The sequence below is a fragment of the Phaethon aethereus genome, assembly GCF_964289735.1.
Source record: "Phaethon aethereus genome assembly, chromosome: 15".
Taxonomy (NCBI): Eukaryota; Metazoa; Chordata; class Aves; order Phaethontiformes; family Phaethontidae; genus Phaethon; species Phaethon aethereus.
Genome location: NC_138591.1, coordinates 821,466 through 840,007, shown reverse-complemented (window position 1 = coordinate 840,007; position 18,542 = coordinate 821,466). Strand labels below are relative to the sequence as shown.

At 55.3% G+C, this 18,542-nt stretch overlaps 1 protein-coding gene across 1 annotated transcript; it reads right to left on the bottom strand.

The window, feature by feature from the left end:
- Positions 1-2,561: 2,561 nt before the first annotated feature.
- On the bottom strand, positions 2,562-14,064 carry SCNN1B (sodium channel epithelial 1 subunit beta). The gene is made up of 12 exons (XM_082006920.1): positions 13,745-14,064; positions 12,398-12,854; positions 10,944-11,137; positions 10,000-10,103; positions 9,369-9,532; positions 8,818-8,925; positions 5,701-5,818; positions 5,002-5,077; positions 4,756-4,813; positions 4,395-4,456; positions 3,494-3,569; positions 2,562-3,051 (listed from the first exon to the last, which is right to left on the bottom strand). Exons 1-12 carry the CDS (start codon positions 14,053-14,055, stop codon positions 2,686-2,688), a joined length of 2,094 nt encoding a protein of 697 aa, XP_081863046.1. The 5' UTR covers positions 14,056-14,064; the 3' UTR covers positions 2,562-2,685.
- Positions 14,065-18,542: the final 4,478 nt, after the last annotated feature.

Sequence of the window (18,542 nt, the reverse complement as noted above, 5' to 3'; positions counted from 1 at the left end):
CACTGTGCCTCTCCCATCCTTCTCCTGCCTTGTCACTAGAAGGTGAGGATTTTTGAAGCTGTTCTTCGCCTGCGGCTCTTGCATTTCACAGTGCGAATGGCCCCGGGCAGGCACCCAGCTGGGGCTGGAGGTGTGCGGAGCCGGGAGGTGCAGAGTGCCCTGCCAGCTCCGCAGCCCCAGACCTGCTGCTGCCTCTTCTGTTCATCACAGCTCTGGCAGCAGATGCTGGAGCCCACCCCAGGATGTTGGCAGCCGAGGCACTGCGCGTCAGAGTGCCTTGGGGAGGGCTGGCCTGGGAGAACAGCTCTGCCTTCGCCCTCTCTCTGCAGCCCGTCTTGCTGCAGCGAGCTCCTCGGGGCTACCGCGATGTCATCAGCGCGAGGAGCAGGCGCAGGGCGATCGTTTTGCCATACAGAAAAGCTGCTGCTGTCTCTGTGGTGTCTATGTTTGAAGAGCTATTTGGGTTCCCACACAACTGGACTTACTAGTAGTGATGTTGACAGTGTTGTCTTTTGGTGAGAGCGTGGGAATAGATGCCCAGGTTTTTGTTCTCAGCTTTCCTAGTGTTTTAAGCAAATTGCTCTGTTTTAGAGGGAGCAGTGCTTCTTCACTGTTGCAAAAGCATTTGGAGGTCTTTGTCAAGATACGCATTGGCTTGCGTGCGTACACTGAACACGGAATCGGGAGGGGAGGGTGTCAGGTGCTTGCCTCCGACTCGGCTGCGATGTGGGACGAAGTGCTCTCACTTTACAGGGACTTTTCTTGAAGGAGGCTCCACTCTGGGATTACAGTGCTCAGGGAGGGAAGCATCCCTTGGAAATGAGGAGTCAGGCAGGAAAAGTCTAGGACAACTTGTAGGAGCTGGATTCCTGTCTTTACAAGCGTCCTAACTGCCTTTCGTCTGCCCGGTCAGTGCTCCAGTTGGTTTTATGTGCTTGCTGAGCTCATGCCATACCCAGGGTTAGATGGTTTCCTTACAGAGCAGCATGTTCATGGGCTGTTGGTTGTCTGCTCTTGCAAAAGAGAACCAGCTGACAGATAAGGGGCTGGGGGCAGCACATGAACTTGTTAAGAAGGTGCTTCCTGAATCAGGATTCTTATTCCTCATATTTTTTAGTTTAGGTATTCTCTGCTGCAGCTGACTGTAAATTACCCCTATTTTTCCACTTCTCATCCCAATTAAGATCCAAGGGTATGGTTCTGGAATGAAGGGATGAGTTCTGGAATCTATGCGTTACTACTGCAGCAGTGTTAGAGCAGCTGTGAACTGGTAACTAAGGGTTTGACTTTTTCGGTGAATTTTGAACACAGAAGTTTCCCTGTGTGGGGCAGCATCAGCTGTGCCGGCAGCATCTCACGTGGCCAGTCGTCTCTCAGTTCCTCGGTCCTGCTTGTGGTGGTCGTCAGCAACCAGAGCCACCACTTCCACCGCCACCAAGGGGAGGTGGAGAGACCTTGGCAGGCTCTGCCCCGGCAGCTCTGCCCCAGAGCACCCTGCGCTTGGGGAGCTTCAAGCAGCGAAGGAGCGTGGACCCCCCTTGCCGCCGTGGCTGCCCGTGCCGTGCTGGGCGCCATGCCCAGAACATCGTGTTCCCGGTCGCATGATTTAACCACACGATCGTGTTTCCTCTTGAAGTTTTGCAAAAGTACTTCAGTAAGGCAGGTCACCGGTGGGTTGCGATGGGCTCCTGGGAAAGCTGGGGGCCGGGGCCGGCCGGGCTCACTGCATTGCTCAGCCTGGCCCCCCCGGGGACCACCAAACCCCCCGGCCGCCCTCAGGGCAGGGCAAGCTCAGCACCTCTCCTTCTTGCAAGCTGTGGCCATCATCTTGCCAGCACTGAACTGGACCCGCTGCCAACAGGAAACTTAAAGGCACCTTTTTTAATTAATTTATTTATTGCCAAGAGTGGTACTGTTAAATGGCCTGGCACTTCCTCCCCACACCTGACTCTTTCTGGAGGCGGGAGTATTTATCTCGGACACACATTACAGCTGTGCCCACCTGCGGTGCCGGCAGTAACAAACCCCGAGCAGCAAACACAGAGAGCGCCCGCAGGCTCCAGAGGCAACGGGACCCTTTTCTTTTGCTCTCTTTACGTTGTAGTGGTTTAGAGGTGGAAATACAGCAACCTCAGAAGCCAAGAGTAGCGTGGGTCCCAGCCCCACGGTGCAGCACAGAATCATTAAGGTTAGAAAAGACCTTTAAGGTCATAAAGACCAACCATCAACCCAACACCACCCTGCCCAGCTGCAGCATATGCTGCCCGTGTCTCTGCACGGCCGTGCACCCACGTCAGGCCGTCCTTTTCCCGGTCCCTGCTGGCGCTGCTGCAGCCCTGCCTCGGCCACGGCCCCCGCAGCTGCCACCACCCCGCTCTTCCCGCTCGGAAGCGCTTCCCAGCCACGTGTTGGGCGGCAGTGTGACGTGATTATGTGGCGATACTGATGTATGTGAGCTCTACATACTAAAGCCAGAGCCTGGTGCCGACTCTATGAGATTTATTACAGGGTTTATCAGACAGAGCGGCTTCACAGTGGACATTTTAAGTCAGGGAGCGGAGGACAGCCTGGGCTTTTTAGTTCCTTCCTAATTTTGACAGAGTAGAAGATGGCCCGGCAAGTGCCAACCAGAGCACGTTGATGGCAGCCTGCCGTCGGCGGCTGTTGGGAGGTGATGGGGCCTGCTCACTCGGCCTCTGCGTCGCTGTCGGGACCGAGGACATCGAGGGGCTGGACGCGCAGCGAGTCGTAGTTGGGCGGGGGGGTGCCGGGCTCAGGGGGCAGCGCCTCGTCCCTGGGGAGGGCACCCACGTCCTCGTGCTGGAAGCCCAGGTTGGTGTGAGCCTCCACCAGCTCCGACACCGTCGGGGGCGCGTCCGGGTACCGCGCCTGCGCCCGCTTCTGCTTCAGGCCTTTGCACCAGCTGATCACGTTAATAATGGTGATCCACAGCGAGTCGATGATGATTTCGCCGAACTCGATGAGGCACAGCACTGAGCCCCCCATCCAGAACCCGAACTGGCCTCCCAGGCTCGACAGCAGCCAAACGATCTGCAGGGAGGAGAGCAGGAGTGAGCCGAGGTGCTGGACTCCGGTCCCTGATCAGCCTCTGCCCATCACCGTGTGTGCTGGTGCCGAGCCGGGTGATGCCCTGCTCCGCGGGACCTGCCAGCACCCTCGCGGGTGCTGCTCTGCAGGGGCTGCGCTCCCTGGTGCTGCGTCTCGGCGACCTGCGCCGCGCTGGCAACGGGGACGGGAGGTGGAGGGGAAGGACGAGCCGGGAGCTGCGAACCAGCCATGCAGGCAGCTTCGCCTGCTTCCTCGCCACGGATGTGTGAAGCGGCAGCACCGAGGGACTCTGCAAACTCCCGGTGAGGGGCATCTGCAGCAAGGAGCTGAGCCCTGTCTGTGTGTCCGGGGTGACTTGCGTCTGCTCGCCAGGCGCTTGCAGCGCGTTGTGGCGCTGGGCAGAAGGGCAGGGGTGGGCACTCACCGTCGTGGCGGCAGACTCCGAGATGGTGCGGTAGTTGTACTCCTGGAAGTAGATGTTTAGCTTGATGATCCCGTTTCTGAAAGGGAGAAACGGCAGCTCAGCGCGGAGCCGGGCTGCGGGCGTCCCGCACCTCCGCTCCAACGCCTGCCCGCGGGAAGGGCTGCGCGCAGCCGGCCGGGGCTGCTCACAGGCGTCCACTGAAACTTCTGCCGGCCGTGTGGAAGAAGTGAAAAAGTGCCACCGGCTGCGACGGGAGGGGAGCTGCGGTTCTGAGGTTCGCCCCTCCTTGGTGCCCTGCACCCCATGTTCCTGCGTGTGTGCGCAGAGCGGCTGCGTCACGACCGGCTGCGTTACAGGGGGCTTAACCTGCGCAGATCAGCCGCTATCTGTGAAACCGTTTCCTGCTTCTCTTCTTTTTTCCTTGGGGAAAAAACCTCCTCTTTTCCCCCTAGCTCAGGGTTTAGGTTCTCAAAGGGTAACTAACTGCTGCGTTACCCTTTTGCTCATTTTGGTGCGTCCCCCCTACCGCTGCCGCTGTTGAAGACTCAGCGATGCAGCTATAAAGGGACGCAGGTTACGGTGCAGGAGCCGGACCCTTGCGGTTTGTCGCGTGAGAGCTTCCAGACTCCCACATGCGACCGACTGGGGTGCTGCCCTAATGCGGACTTGAAGTTAACCGCACGTCTGGGTTTGTCTGACCCAGTTTGTCGCTGTGGAGAGCAGAGGACGCGCATGAAGCGCGTTTCAGATTTGCTTTGTGTGTCTTCCAGGCAAACCTGCACCAAGTCTTGTCAGCCCTTTGCACTGGCACACGTGTGCTCTGGCCCGTCGCCAAGGTTCATGTTAATCGCATGTTAACAGGCTCAGCGGAGAAGATGAAGTGGTTGTTCCTGTCACTTACCTGTCCAGAGTCACATTTGTTGACATATCCCTTTCATAAGACAGAATATGGAAAATCCAGTCCTAGGAAAACAAAACTTGTTCAGAACTGGAGCAGAAGCATCCTCCGGGCACCTGCTGGGGCAGGAACGCAAGGGAGCTGCAGGACTCGGCGCAGGACCCCGGGGAGGAGGTGCTGCCGTGGGGCTGTCCCTCCTCCCGTCTCGTGGCCTGGCACTGGTGCTTGTTTGCACGCTGAAAATGCGTAATTTAGGCAAGAGGCGCTTGCTACCGGGACGTTAGCTCTGAAAATACGGAGTGATTCATGTGGCGAAGAACGGGTAATTATTAATGTATGTTTCAAAACAAGAAATGGGTGTTACCTCTGAGGCTTCAGACGGCCAGTCCGCCATGGAGATGGTCATCTTATACTGCGTGTCGCTGGGGAGAGGAAAGGAGCACGTTGGCACAGAGGTTTCCCCTTCTCTGAAGTCACTGGAACTTCAGTTCTCATGCAGAAAAGCAGCCCCGCGTGATTTGCTGCCATTTTAGAAAGGTCAGAATGGATGGGAGACGAAACGCAGGATCCCCCCACCTTTACAGCTGCCGGAAACGGCTTACGTACTCACTTGCACGTTTCCTTACAAGAGTCAATGCAAATCTGCCTGTGTCTTATACTTGATCTCAGTGATGAATAGCAATACGCTGTTCGGTGAAAACAAAACGTCAAAACATCTGTTTAGATAAGAACCCCGCTTACTGCGTTATATCCACTTCATTTCATAAAGTGTTTAGGTATGAGCCTGTTGCACAGGTTTGCTGTCTCCCCTCTACGCTGCTTCCCTTGAGAAGCTCGGGCCAGGCGGGAGGCGATGCGCGGCTTTTCTGCAGCCCGCTTGCCCCATGGCCCGTGGCTTTGGCGCAGCCCCGGCCAGCTGAGGGGCCGGGGGGCGGCCGCCGCTGCCCGCGCAGGGCCGTGCCACCGGCCTCTGCCTGCCCGCTGCGCCTGCGGGCGCCTGGAGCATCACCCCTTCTTCTCTCCCGACGGTGCCCCGAGGCTGCCGTGGCCTCCCCGCCGGGGCCAGCTGCGGGAGAGCCCTGCCCGGGGCGGCGCGGAAGCTGAGGGCCCTCAGCCCACGGCCAGCGACAAGCCCTCGCCCCTTCTCCCCGGCGCTGACCCCAACGGCCTCAGGGAGACGTTACATAGGCAAAAGCCATCCCCCAAAAGCATTCAAAAGCATTTACAGATCAAGCTGGCGACCGCTCCCGCCCCTCCTGCGTGCCAGGACCCTGGGGAGGCCGAGCAACGGTTTTGTCCGCGTTCTTACCCCAACCTGGGTTATCTTCGTTATTGCAGTAATTTACCCCTTCAGGTAAAGGAAACATATAGTGGCCACATCCACAGATTTCAGTCATGTGATTTTGGAAACAAGAGCGCAGGCAAGCCTGAAAAAAGGGAAGAGGGAGCTGCTTAGACGTGGGCTGAGCTCCCTGCCCACCTCTGTGCTGCTGGAGTCTACGCCGGCTACGAGAGTTACTCGTCTCTCAGATATTTTCTGCCTCTTCCATTGAACAGACGATTTTGTGGCTGCAGGCGGAGAAGGCTGAAGCCACAGAGGGAGCGGGTGCTGCCAGAGCCCGCGCTCCGGCGCGCACCGAGCATCGCCAGGCACCACGGCAGCCCCCCGCAGCCCGGCACAAGCCACACTGGCGTGAGACGGCGAGAGGAGGCTGGTGGATCAGCTGCAGTTACCGTTTCCTTTACGATGCGTTTTTACTGCCGCTCCTGGAGATTTTAAGGCACATCCTACTCGTGAGCTGCCTGTGGGTAAGTCACCGCGCAGGAGCAGAAGGGAACTCGGTGCCTGCTCCCAGCTGCACGGGAGACTGCTCATTTCTTAAGTATTTTAGGGCTTCACAGAAGTAATATGGAGTTTCCAAAAAGGAACAAAAATATTCTACTCCACCCATAGACACTGCTGTTGTCTCAGGCTTTACAGGACATACTGACAAAGGGCCGGTTTCCCCTTTAAAGCTGGGACTCTAAAAATACTCCGGCATAAAGAGCAGGTTTTAGAAATCTGAATTATCTTATCTGTGCATCTGCTCCTCTCCTTGAAAGGATTGCAGCCGCAGCTTTGGCAGCTTGCGAGCCGCAGCGCTGCCGTTAGCTCGGTGAGGCGTGAAGTTAATAATCCGAGATTGCCGTGGGATTCTGGACGGAACAGTGCACAAAGCAATAACAAAGTCTATGAGGAGATAATTAAATTTAACAGCTTTAGCTAGTTAGAACAACCAGAGAATTTCTGTGCGATACGAAATGCTTACAGAATTCACTGCGATCGGGGAGCGATGGAAAAGCCCGATTTTGCCGAGAGGTCTCTGAAGTGACGTGAATTATGTGGGCACAGAACCCCAGGCAGCATTTAGCAACTTTTAAGTACTAATGCAATCATTTCAAGTATTTGCTTAAACATTATACAAGCATCCTAAAAAGGAGGGCAAAGTGGTCCAATTGTTGTAATTTATATATAAAGGCAGAAATATTAAAAACCCCTGCTAGACCAAAGCCCTCCCACGTATCCGGGGTGTATTCTTCAGGCATTTGTAAATAACCCCAAAAATGGTTTTGGTGTTTTCCTTATTGCCAGATCTCAACCTCCAGAAATCCTCATGGTATAGCCTGTTACAAATTAACCAGTGCTTAATGTTTACACTAAAAACACTGTATTTTTTCTACAGATTCAAGGTTTACAAACACTCAACTTTCTCATCCCCGTTTTGAAGTGAAGGAAAGGCAAAGGTCTCTTCTTCCTTTCCTATACAAAGCAAGCAGGCATTTTCAGGGTGAAAAATGACTTAATTCCCCTAAAGGGAAAAGGATATAAACGAGCAGGAGTGTTCAGGAGAGGAATCCCTCCTGTATATCGCTCTCCCGTCAGGGATAAATATTACTCGCATACTCAAAAGACGAGCTGCTTTGCACGTGAGAGCAACGCCACGGCTAAAGCCACGGCACCATAGCCGTGCAGCTAGCTTTTACCAAGCGTCACAGTAACGTCTCGGCAAAAGCTGCCCGGAGCCACGGCCGCCGCTCCCGCGGCAGGACGGTGCCGGCGGCTGCTGCGGCCGGAGCAGCTTTGCCGTCCCGGTTACAGCGGCACACGCAGCCGTGGCGCTCGCTCCATAACCGCCGGAGCTCAGGGACGTTCGAGTTACCCTGTTGGAGATGGGTAGTGACGAGAGCCCCTTGCCCGTTGGTCTCCCTATAATTAAAAGATTTCAGCCAAGCATGGAGATTGTAGGGGAAAAAAGATATTCTCACACCTGAAAAAGAAATTAATTGCTGTAATGGCACGGCAGGAGCAGTTATTCCGTTAAAGGAAACCGAAAGGAGCAGAACTGCTCTGCGGGCCGCGGCGGCTGCGGCGCTCGGTGGGGACGGGGAGCTCTGCGCTCCCAGCCGGACGCTCTGGAAGCATTCCCCGGCGTTTCCTGCCTTATGAAGGAGCTGGCATTAGCCAAAGCTGTTGGGAGTCTCAGCCCGTTTCAGACGCTCTCCCCGGCACCGGAGGAGGGGGCTGCCTCCCAGCTCTGTCACCCCAGGGCTCCAGTGGTCCCCAGCACCTCCCAGTGGAACCAGCGCGGGGAGGAAGCGGGGCAGTAACCGACCGCTGCGTGACGGCAACCGGGGCTGCTCGGGCAGCCAGAAGGGGGGAAAACCGAAGAACCAGCGGGTTTTAAGGGCCTGGGGGCCCAGGCGCACCCCTGCTCTCGCTTTGTTTGCTTTTCAGCTTTTCCCCCCCCGCCTGGGGGAGCCGAGCTCCGAGGCGACAGGTATGCGGGAAGGACCAGCATTCAACTGTGCTCCTACGCGGAGGTAAAAATACTTGCTTTTTTGTCTGCCAATTAGGACTAGGGCTAGCGGGTCCCACACCGCAGGGTCCCGGGTAACAACAGAGACCCTGGGGCGTTCGCTGTGTTTCGGCTTTTGAGAAAATCACAGAAATTACCATTTTCATCCCTCTCAAAGTGAAACAAAATTCACACCTGGCTCAGGGAACAATAACTGCCGATGCTCTTTCCTGGCCGCACGAGCTGTTTTGGTGTGAGAACGAAACCCAAAGATTACGCTAAACCGTGCTGACAGCCAGAGCAATGTTCCTTATCTTTTGATGCAAGTTTTAATACTTGCATCGTTAGGTCTTGCTTCTGCAATACAGTTATTTCCACCGGATCCTCTGGGATCGTTTCCAAACCTGGGGCTACCGACTGTTTAGCCTCCAGTGTTGGTTTATTGCCAGAAAAGAAGGTTCCTGTCTTTAGGTGATGCTTTCTTACTTTATCATTGCTGTCCTCCAGTAATCCTGCATGCTAGTCAAAGATTTTAACTGCTTGGATGACTTTTCCTAAACAGCGTTGTTTGATTTAAAACTATGCTTTACCTGTATGGAATAGGATGTATTATATTGGCTGTAGAGATTTTTTACGGGGACGTCAGACCCGTTCATGGTGCAGTCACTGTAGGGGTAGCCCATCCGTTCCAGTTCGTCCTGAAAGAAAACCGAAACAGCAAACTTCAGTAGTCACTGCTTCTCCCCAGGTCCCTGGTGCCCGTTTGCTAAAGACTCTGTAATTCCCGTATTCCCTGCTGGCTTTGAATCGTGGCCAGTCAAAGAATCGTAGGTGGCAGAGCCGAAAGCGAGGCAGCCCGCTCCCCGGGGTGGATCGAGGCAGATGAGGGTGTCCAAGGCACCTTCTGACATGCTAAAGGAAGAGGGAACAATGACCTGAGCTCAATATTTTGGCTTCAATAAAGCACTTCGCCAGGACAGTTACATAAAAGTCTCCATAAACTGTTCCAGCCCACAGCTAGCATATACCTTGACTCTTTTGGTTTGAGCCAGTTCAGCCAAGACTTAAAACAAACTTGGCTGAGGCCCCATCAGATAACATTATTCTCAGACAATCTGCTCTAGAGGAATGCCACACATACCACTAACACCCCGATGGAGGTTTCCGTCCCGGCCATCGCATAGATGCCCTGATCCTTAAGGAAAGGGAAGCTCTTCTGTTGATGCAGCATGAGCCTGGCCCCGGCAGCGGATGACAGGTAGGGGATATAGTCTTGCTGGCTGATGTCCAGAATTAACTTCAGCCCTGGGACACCAGACAAAACACTCAGAACAGGAACTGTATCGAAACGTGAGTCTTTGGAAAAAAACGGAGTCTGTCTTCTCGCTGTGCACAGAAATCTCCGTTCCTTGGGGAAGAGCCGGGCTCTAGGCTGTCATGGCAGCCTTGCATGTGCATAAACACGCGTGATGGCAAATGCACAGGCTGGAACTATCTGCTTGAATGTTCGTAAACTGCCTCAGATATTTCGGCTACCCAGACGTTACACTTCTGCGAAGTAACATCTGTGGTCATGTTGCCGGTTTCCAAGCGGCACATCTCCCTTTTGGGGGCTCACCCCCTCCTGGGAAGGACATTCCCTGCTGTCGTGCTCCAGAGACACAGAAATCACAAATCTGTTACGTCGGACAGAAATGGCCTCTGAGAGACAGAGTAACCCCCCCGCGCTTTGCTCCCGTAGCTCCTTCCTCCTTAGCGGAGCTCTCTCTTACCAAACTCGGCTCCCGGGTTGGAAGAATTCAAAGCCTCTTCGTCCATGCCCCAGTTAAAGATGTAGCAGTTGCCGTGGTCTGGGTGATAGATTTGGGTGAAATTCCTGGAAGAATCATGCAGATAAGACTGTGACTCTTGGGGAGGACTAAGGGGCTATAAAACATCTGGTGTTTAGGTCTGGGATTCACTTCCAATCGCTTCATTTGTTGAATGCCTGCACAGAAATGTCAGCTGGTATAATTTCACTCAATCCGCTGTTGCGAAAAAAGCAAAGCGAGGGACGGGTGCGTACTGAGACGCGGCGGCTGGGGATGGCGCTTTGTCGGAACGCAGAGGAATCGTCTGTCACACAGGCGAGACAGAAGGAACTGCTCGACCTGAGCTACGGTAACAGGGTTTGGCTGGTGGTGCATCCCGTTCCGTGGCACGAATTCCCTGTCGCCCGCGCTGCAGCAGCGGCGTTGCAGAAGGGGCAGGACTCCTGGCAGCCCGGGCCGCTGCTGTGCACTCGCATTCCTCAAAGCTGCGTATCCAATTCTGGCGTTCACACGAAACAGCGATGGCTAAAAGGCATCTCCCAGGGCCTTGTGCAACAAGGGGAGGGGGCTGTGACTGGGGGCTGCCCTGCTGTGCCAGGGGTACCCTGGCTGCCACTAAACACCCTGGGAAGGCCCCACGGGTGCTGGTGGTCTCGATGTGTCATGAGCAAAACAGCCCATCCAAAACTAAAGCTCGAGCCAGCGCTATCCCAAAATAACATATTTCGTTCACAATCACATCCAGAAACCCTCTGGGAAACGTTGTTAGAGTTAAGGAGCAGCAGAAATCTCTTTATTAACTGATACATACCTTAAAAAGAGAAAAGAAAAAGGCTGTCGTGCCTTTGGCGTCTGTACCGTTCCTGGTGTGACCGAAAAGGGCAGGGAGCTCGGTATGCACCTACTTGTAGTTGCAGGGCTCGGCCCCGTAGAGACACGCCAGGATCATGTCTTCTGCCTGGTAGCCCATCCTGATCCTCTCTTGCAGCGGGACCTTGGAGAGGATGCTCGTGGACTGCAGGATGTACCACTCGGTCACCGCCTGCGCCGCGCTGGTGAAGTTCCTGTAGGTGCAGTTGTCGGAGCCCTGATGGCGGCACTGGGGGGACACAGCAGGCAGGTCCGAGCCCGTCCCGCGGCGGGGTATGGCCGGAGGGACACACGGCGCGCGCCCCTCTCCCTGCGCGCTCGGCGCGATGCCGGCCCTGCCTGCAGCTCCCGGGGGATGACGGAGGTACGGGCCGCCGGAGCTGCGGCGCGGGCTGTCACATCCGCGTGTGTGTACAGACGGGTCCCTCCCCGGGGGCATTTCCCAGCTGGGCACGTCCCCCGTCGGTCCCAGCGTCACCTCCGCGAGCTTACAGAGAACACCGCTCTGGGGCTGGAGTTGCCCCAGCTTCCAAGGTCTGCTCAGGCAGGGGCCTCGAAGCCTCTGCCGGAGCAGAGGCGGGGGGTCACGAGACCACCGTGCGCCTCTGCGCCGAGGACCGCAGCAGGAGAGGGGCAGGGGCAGCAGCCGCAGCCTCTCCCCGGCATTTTGGGTGCGGGACCCAAGGAAGAGGTGAAGGCGGCAGGGAGCCTGCGTGGAGCACCTCTGCCCTGGCTCTGCCCTGGGCTCAGCCGGCAGCAGGGCCGCGCTGGGCGGCGCCGGAGGACGTACGGTGCTGTCCGCCGCGCCGCGGGCGGGCTCCACCGACCGGCCCTGTGCACGGCGCGGTTACTGCCCGCTGCCGCCCAGCACTTCCAGCACCCCTCTCGCCAGAGGCCGACGGACCCGCCGGCACGATCCGCTCCATAGCTCTGACGCAGTGCTAGGCAGCTACGCGCTCGGTCCCTTTTTCCCTGAGGAACCTGCTGATTTCACTGATGTTATGCAGCTACCTAAAATTCATCACAGACTAACTTAACACAGCTCCTTGCTGGGTTTCCTTTCGTTTAGGGAAGCATGTTTAGGGTATGATCGTGCTGCAGGCCCCACAGACAGAAATCCAGCAGCTTCAGCTGGGTGTCTGGCTGCGTATCCTGCAGGGGATCAGACCCCCCCTCTGAAGTTTTAAAAAATCTTAAAATACCTCTGCGCTGTGCTTAAAATACCTTCCTCAAAAAACCAAGCAAACAGCTCGGTAGCACTGAAGTAACACGCCACAACTTGCCAACTGCCCATGGGCTCCGCGTGCCCTGTACCGAGGGTGCTGCCAGCACCCGGCCCCAGCGCAGCCGGACCAGAGCCCCGAAGCAGAGTGGCCTCGGGCAGCTGGTGGGGAAGAGACGCCGACCCCCATGCTGCTTCCCTGCCACGGCGCCCAGCGCTGCCCGTCCCTCGCCCCTCCCCGGCTGCCTCCCGCGGGACCCCTCTCACCAGCTTCACCGCCAGCTTGTACTTCTTTTCTTCCGACGTGGCGTTGGCTGGGGCAGGTGGGGCAGCGGTTTGGTTGCCTGCAGAGGTTTGGTTGCCCTCAGCGGTTTGGTTGCCCGCAGCAGTTGGGTTGCTGTCAGAGGTTTGGTTGCCCTCAGAGGTTTGGTTGCCCACAGCGGTTTGGTTGCCCCCAGCGGTCTGGTTGCCCACAGCGGTTTGGTTGCCCCCAGCGGTCTGGTTGCCCCCAGCGGTCTGGTTGCTCTCAAAGATGTCCAGGATGACAGGGTTGTCTTTGTCGTGCTCGTCGATGAGGACCAGGGGTATCTGGTGCCAGAGCTCCAGGTCGAGCGGCGGGGAGGCGTTCTCGCTGCTGTTCCCCGGCGTGGGCTGCAGGATCCTCTCCAGCGCCGCTTCGATGAGCCTGTCCAGTTCTTTCAGCAGATGCTTCACCTCTGAGTACCTGCAGGACAAAGAGCAGTTATCAAGGTGGTGGGGATGTGCAGCAGGTCGTCTGCCACTCCGCTGGCCTGGACCTTGCTGGGGCCCTCAGATCACTGCCTGAAGAGTTACTGGAGAATGCCGGGAGCCTCCGTGCAGAGCACAGCCAGCTCGGGCACGGGCATCCCAGCAGCCCGCAACTGGGCGGAAAAGCATGAGGAGGATAAACAGAGAGTGCTGTGGTGGCGAACAGTGTTCCGTCAGTGCAGAAGCAAATTGGTCGTATTTCAGTAATTTGCTATAGTTTAGACAAAAGAGCAAGCCAAGGGAAAAAAACCAACAGTTCCTGTGTGTTGGTCGAGAGCATCTTGCCTTGGGCCACGCTATTGCATGGATATAAATTCGAAGCAACTCTAACAAAAAGCAGTTACTCCTTCGAAATTACGATCGAGTTATATCACTGCAGCTCCCAGCTGATCCTGCTGTTTGACCAGCTCTGAATGGCCGGAGCGTAAGCGATAAGAGGTACGTTCACGGCGAGGAAGGAGAAAGAAAGGGATTGTGGGGAAAGATCAAGAGACTGATTTTGGTTGTGACAAGGGAGTTGAACTTCGAGTTTTCCCTGAGCCAGGGAAAGCTTGCAGGGAGGCAATAACCGTCTTTAGATTAACCGATAGAGTCCGGAAAACCAGGCAAACTCGCGGGCACATGAACCCTCCTCTGGACCCGAGCCATTCGCCTTCATGTCGTCCTCCTTTATCTGGTTTTTAGTGCCACTTCGTGAGAGCATCATTTCCGCTGATGTTCCTACCACGATGTCCGAGACAGGAGCAGGTCCACAGTACCTTACGTTAGCCACGTACCTGAGGGTGTAAAAGCAGGACTGCGTAAATGAGGTGAGGGAAGACTTACTTGAACGGGTTGGCATTGCAGACCGTGACCGCTGGGAACTTCATGGTCTTGAAGCCAATAGAGAGAGATGACGTGACGTTATAGGAGAGGTAGGTGTTGATGAGGATACCCCACTGCCAGAAGACCAGAGACGCGAAGAGCAGCGTCAGGAAGAACCAGATTAATTTCTTCTTCGGCCCCTCTTTGATGATGCGCTTCGGGCCGTGGGTGTTGGTGTTGTCGCAGTACCAGACCAGCAGCTCCTTGTAGGTGTAGCCGGGGCCCTTCTGCAGGCGGTGCAGCGCCCGAACGAAGTACTTCTTCAGGTTCATGCTGCTGCCTGCCAGCGGGAGAAAAGACGTCAAAGCAGCTGCGGTGAGAGGCAAGGGTTGTACTACGCACGTGCACTCGTGCTGTCAGCAAAGCGGCACCGGAGCGGTTCTGTGGTGGCACGACCACGGTTTTACCACCCTGCGGAAACTCAGAGCGGGTGTTGTGCAGGGTCACGCCGTGGCCGTGGAACGGCCCTTCACCTCCTGGGAGGGTACAAGGAGGAGGGTTGTGCTTTGCAGGTCCAAAAGTGGTGAAAGTTTTTGTCACGTCCCTTCTGGCCCCACGAGAGTTCAGTGACTTGGACCTGCTGGACATGGCTGCGCCCGCGGTGACTTACCGAGTACCGGCCCCCGGCGGTGCGGGTGTCACAGTGAACGAGACAACTTTTTAGGAGGTCGGTGTTCTGTGTGTGCACGGGCACCTCTGCGAGCGGGCACCTCTGCGAGCGGGCACCTCTGTGAGCGGGCACCTCTCTAACGTCGCCTGCAACCTTTGCCAACACTAGATGGACCAAGTAGCCCACGCATGAGCTGCTTTCAGGTAGAATTCAGGCTAACAGCATTTGGTATTCAAGCTAATACTGGGTTTAGGACAACTTTTCTTAAAAGTCAGAGGTATTACAGTGCACCAGGTTACCGGAGGGGGCTGGAGAAGAGGACCTGGAACCAGCAGCACCTCTCCCAGGACCAGCAATGCTGTTCAGTGCTGCTGCCCGCCAGAGGAAGGACAACGGATTGGTTTTTTCCACCAAATTCCTTTGCCTCTCAGATACTATCGGTATGCTTCCACTGCTCATGTGAGGGATGCTGCATATTTTACATTCATATTGTGAGTAAATAGAACATTTTGTGCTGCTATTTTAAGGCGAGAATTTGTGTTACTAAATCTTAATATCCTGAGGCAGGATTTCAAAACAAACCGGAGTCAGCTGCTTAGAACATTTTTCAGACTTAAACTGTAGGAGAACAGAATTAAAGATTAATGCTGTGTATAACTCAGCATCCTAGAAGAAAGAGCGCTGAAATAATACAGCAATATTTCAATAATGAGCAGAACTCAGCAATGCAGAAATTAGATTAACACAAAGTTCCTTGTAGATAGAATACCAGAGGTGCAAAAGGAAGCTGAAGGGTGCACACAGGCCCCTGGGGGAGCAGGAGCAACCGTGTCCTTACTTTTCAATTAAAAAAAAGTTAATGCTGACTCATCAATTTGTTGGCCAGATCTGCAAAACCTCCTGAGTAGTATATAGATTTTGATAAAAGTATAAAACCAACAGATTTTATTATGTCTTACTCCGTGATGCAAAGAGAGGTGATGATTTTCATTGCACACCCTATTACATGCGATGTCAGACGTACCCTCAAACCATGACCTCTCGATGGGAGAGTGCTTCGGGAAGAAGCAACTCCAGCTGCTTCCTCCCAGATTCGAGGGCAGTCCTACTCTCATGTGAAAGCATTTTGCATCCCGGGACTTGGACCTCCCAGACCTTGCGGACCCCTGACCCACCGGCGCATCACCGGCTCGTCCTCTGCGGACGGGGATCCCTCGTGCCACGGGGGTTCCCACCCACCACAGGGCTTATTCACAGAAGCAGCTTCCATTGCATTAGATACTGGCTGGCCTTTGGGCAGGACTGTAACGAGAACAGGAGCAATGATCTTAGCCTCTGCTTAATTACCCGTGGCTGAAGGGAAGATGTGAAACCCGTGCGGCCGTCCTGCCTGAGCCTCTGCTGCCGGCTGTGAACACAAACTCATCTCAAGGCACGGCCTCGGGATCGGTCTCTGCTTTATGAAACAGTCTGGGCAAAATGCGTTTAAACCCAGAGAGACTAGCAAGGCAAACTAGTAAATATTTCCCATCTTTTAAGAAATCCAATAAAAGATTCAGATTAGATTAAAATTTAAACACACCTACACCACACTGGGCAAAATCCAGCCTGGCTGGACCTGACTGGCCGCATGCCCTGCAGCCTCTGTTTGCTCTGCTGCTTACAGACCGCGCCGGCCGAGCACGGCACGCGGGCTCCTGCCGAGAGCCTGAGACGTGCCACGGAGGGATCCCGGTTTGTCGCACAGATCTCTGTGGGTTGCTCATCAACCTGACATTGCTGCAAGAAGTTATTATTTCTTTTCCTGTTGTCTCCTGAAGCTGAATTTTAGTCCTTTTTTTCCCTGATGGCAATGCTGAGACGCATACTTACGGTTTCAGGAGCGCACGCAGAGTGAAAGCTCTACTTTCATATCTGAGTAAAGTTAAAGATACTGAATGGCTAATTTTGATGCAGCTTTATCTTTGTTCATGGTTTTGCAGAAATCATCAATGTGCTTATTCTCCACCTTGAATTTATTTCCATTTAAGCAACTAACCTGAGCGCGCTCTTGCAAAGTCGCGGAATGCTTGCTAGCGACAGCAATGGGAAGATGCTGCGCTAGGAAAGGAAGACCAGCTCCAAATCAGCTTTAGATTAAACTAGTTTTCAGATGTGTTTTAAACTAGTTCAGAACGTTTTCTCCCCAGTGTCAAAGCTACTGGACCTGTTCTTTGCAAGCGCTGCTCCGTGCCACAGCCCCGTGGGGCACCTGCCAGCGGGAGCACAGACACGGGGACGGGGTCGGTGGGAAGAGCTGCCTCAGGCGGCATCCCTACCCCGCCACGAAAACACACGGGTCCCAGCATTAAAAGACCAAGTTAACAAAGGTGTGCTGGCAGTACAGCCAAGCAGACAGCCACAGGTTTTGCAAGGGACATCCTAACATGGCAGCAGAGCGAAAGACCCAGGTTTACTCTTCCTTTAGGCATAAGCTGTGCTTTTATCAAATGGAAGGTCATTTGATAAAAGAAACGGCACTAAGCAAAAGCTGTGCTTGACCATAGTTGTTTGACATTTTGTCAGTCACTTTTTCATTTCAATGGTTTTCTTCTTACCTTTATTTCCAGAATTTTTCCAAATAGACTGCTGCTTTCTCACTGCCGAAAGCCGCTCTGGGCGGCTGCCTTGCCTGATCGGAAGCCAAAGCCCCCGTTACCGGCGGTCTCCCTGCCCCGGGCACAGAGGCTCAGTGCTCGGATGCTGTAGCTGTTTGGGGGGGCTTTGGTACCGGTTTTGGTGTCAGCCTGGAGCCTGTCCTGCTCTCCCCCATCAGCGGGCTGTACCTGGAGCAGGAGGGTGACAAATGAGGGACACAGATAACTGTCACTCCTTCCCACCCCCCCACCCCCCAGAGAAAGGGAGCGGAGGCTGCGGTGGAACGGGAGCCGAGGAGATCGGGGCTGGGGACTCAGAAAGTGCTTCCCCCTCGATGGACACGCAGCCCGGTGCCTGCTGCGAGTGGCACGCGGGGCAGACTCATGGTTACAAAAATCTGTCCCTGCTGCCGCCCTCAAATCCCCTGTTACTCGCACAGCATGCGACGCTCGGGCGCCCGGACATTTGGCAGCTCCCAGCTGCTGCTCACTGGTTTTATTTCTTTTTTGGCTGCCCCGCTTCCAAGGCCCTGGTCAGGGAAGGGGAACACGCACCCGTTAGGCTCCCCCACTCCTTTTCTTCCTTCGCATTTTTTATTGTCACACCGCTCCGTTCGCAGGACCGGTCTGTAATGTGCGGGTAAGAACTGGCTTCGTCCCCTTTGCGGGTGCTGTAGCAGCGTGTTACTGCTGCTGGGCAGCCCTGAGGGTCCCTGCAGCGCAGGCAGCTCACACCGTACTCTGCAAGCGCCGACCTCGCCAGCTCGTGCTGGATCCTCTCCGGGGAGCCGCTGCTGCTTCCCTCGCCACCTCCCCACCGCCGTGCTTTGCCCCGGGCTGCCCCTTGTCAGCACGCTGGTGTCATCCAAATCGCCTGTCAGGAACCCACCCTTGGGCCACAAAGTCCCTGCGGTGCACAGGGTGCCGCATGCCCCTCTCCTGGCAGGACCCCCATCCCCGTGACGACCGAAGCCATCCTAAAAGCAACCTGCGCCTGGTTCCAACCTGGTTTGCTTTGCGCTGCGAAGGAGGTGTCCTCACCTTCCCCCAGCAGCCGCAAGTCCGGCCCTGCGTCACCCCAGCATCATCCCAGGTGAAACTCCTCCACCTCACGGGTGAGATCAGACTCCCACGTTACGAAATGAGCGTGTTGACTGCGTTGGATCTCCTCTGGGGTTTTCCTAGGGCAATCGCCACTTAAGGAAATAAACACATAAGCAAAACTCAGCACACTTTTGGAGGCTCCAGGGTGGTACCTCATCTGCAAAACCACTCCAGCACTGCTGGGCCCGATACTGCAATTATTCAGCACTTTCTCTGCTGGGACACAAAACAGTCACTCCTCTCTGATCGCTGGCTGCTCATCTGCCGTCTTCTCCAGAGCCTGGTGAAAAGACCTCGTTTTCCTAGAGAAGACATTTACGCTATCTAGTGGTATCTCTGCAAGTTGGCGGAAAGGTTTCTATTACATCACAAGTTTACAGGTTGGCAGTTGAAAAAGCGGAGCAGTGAC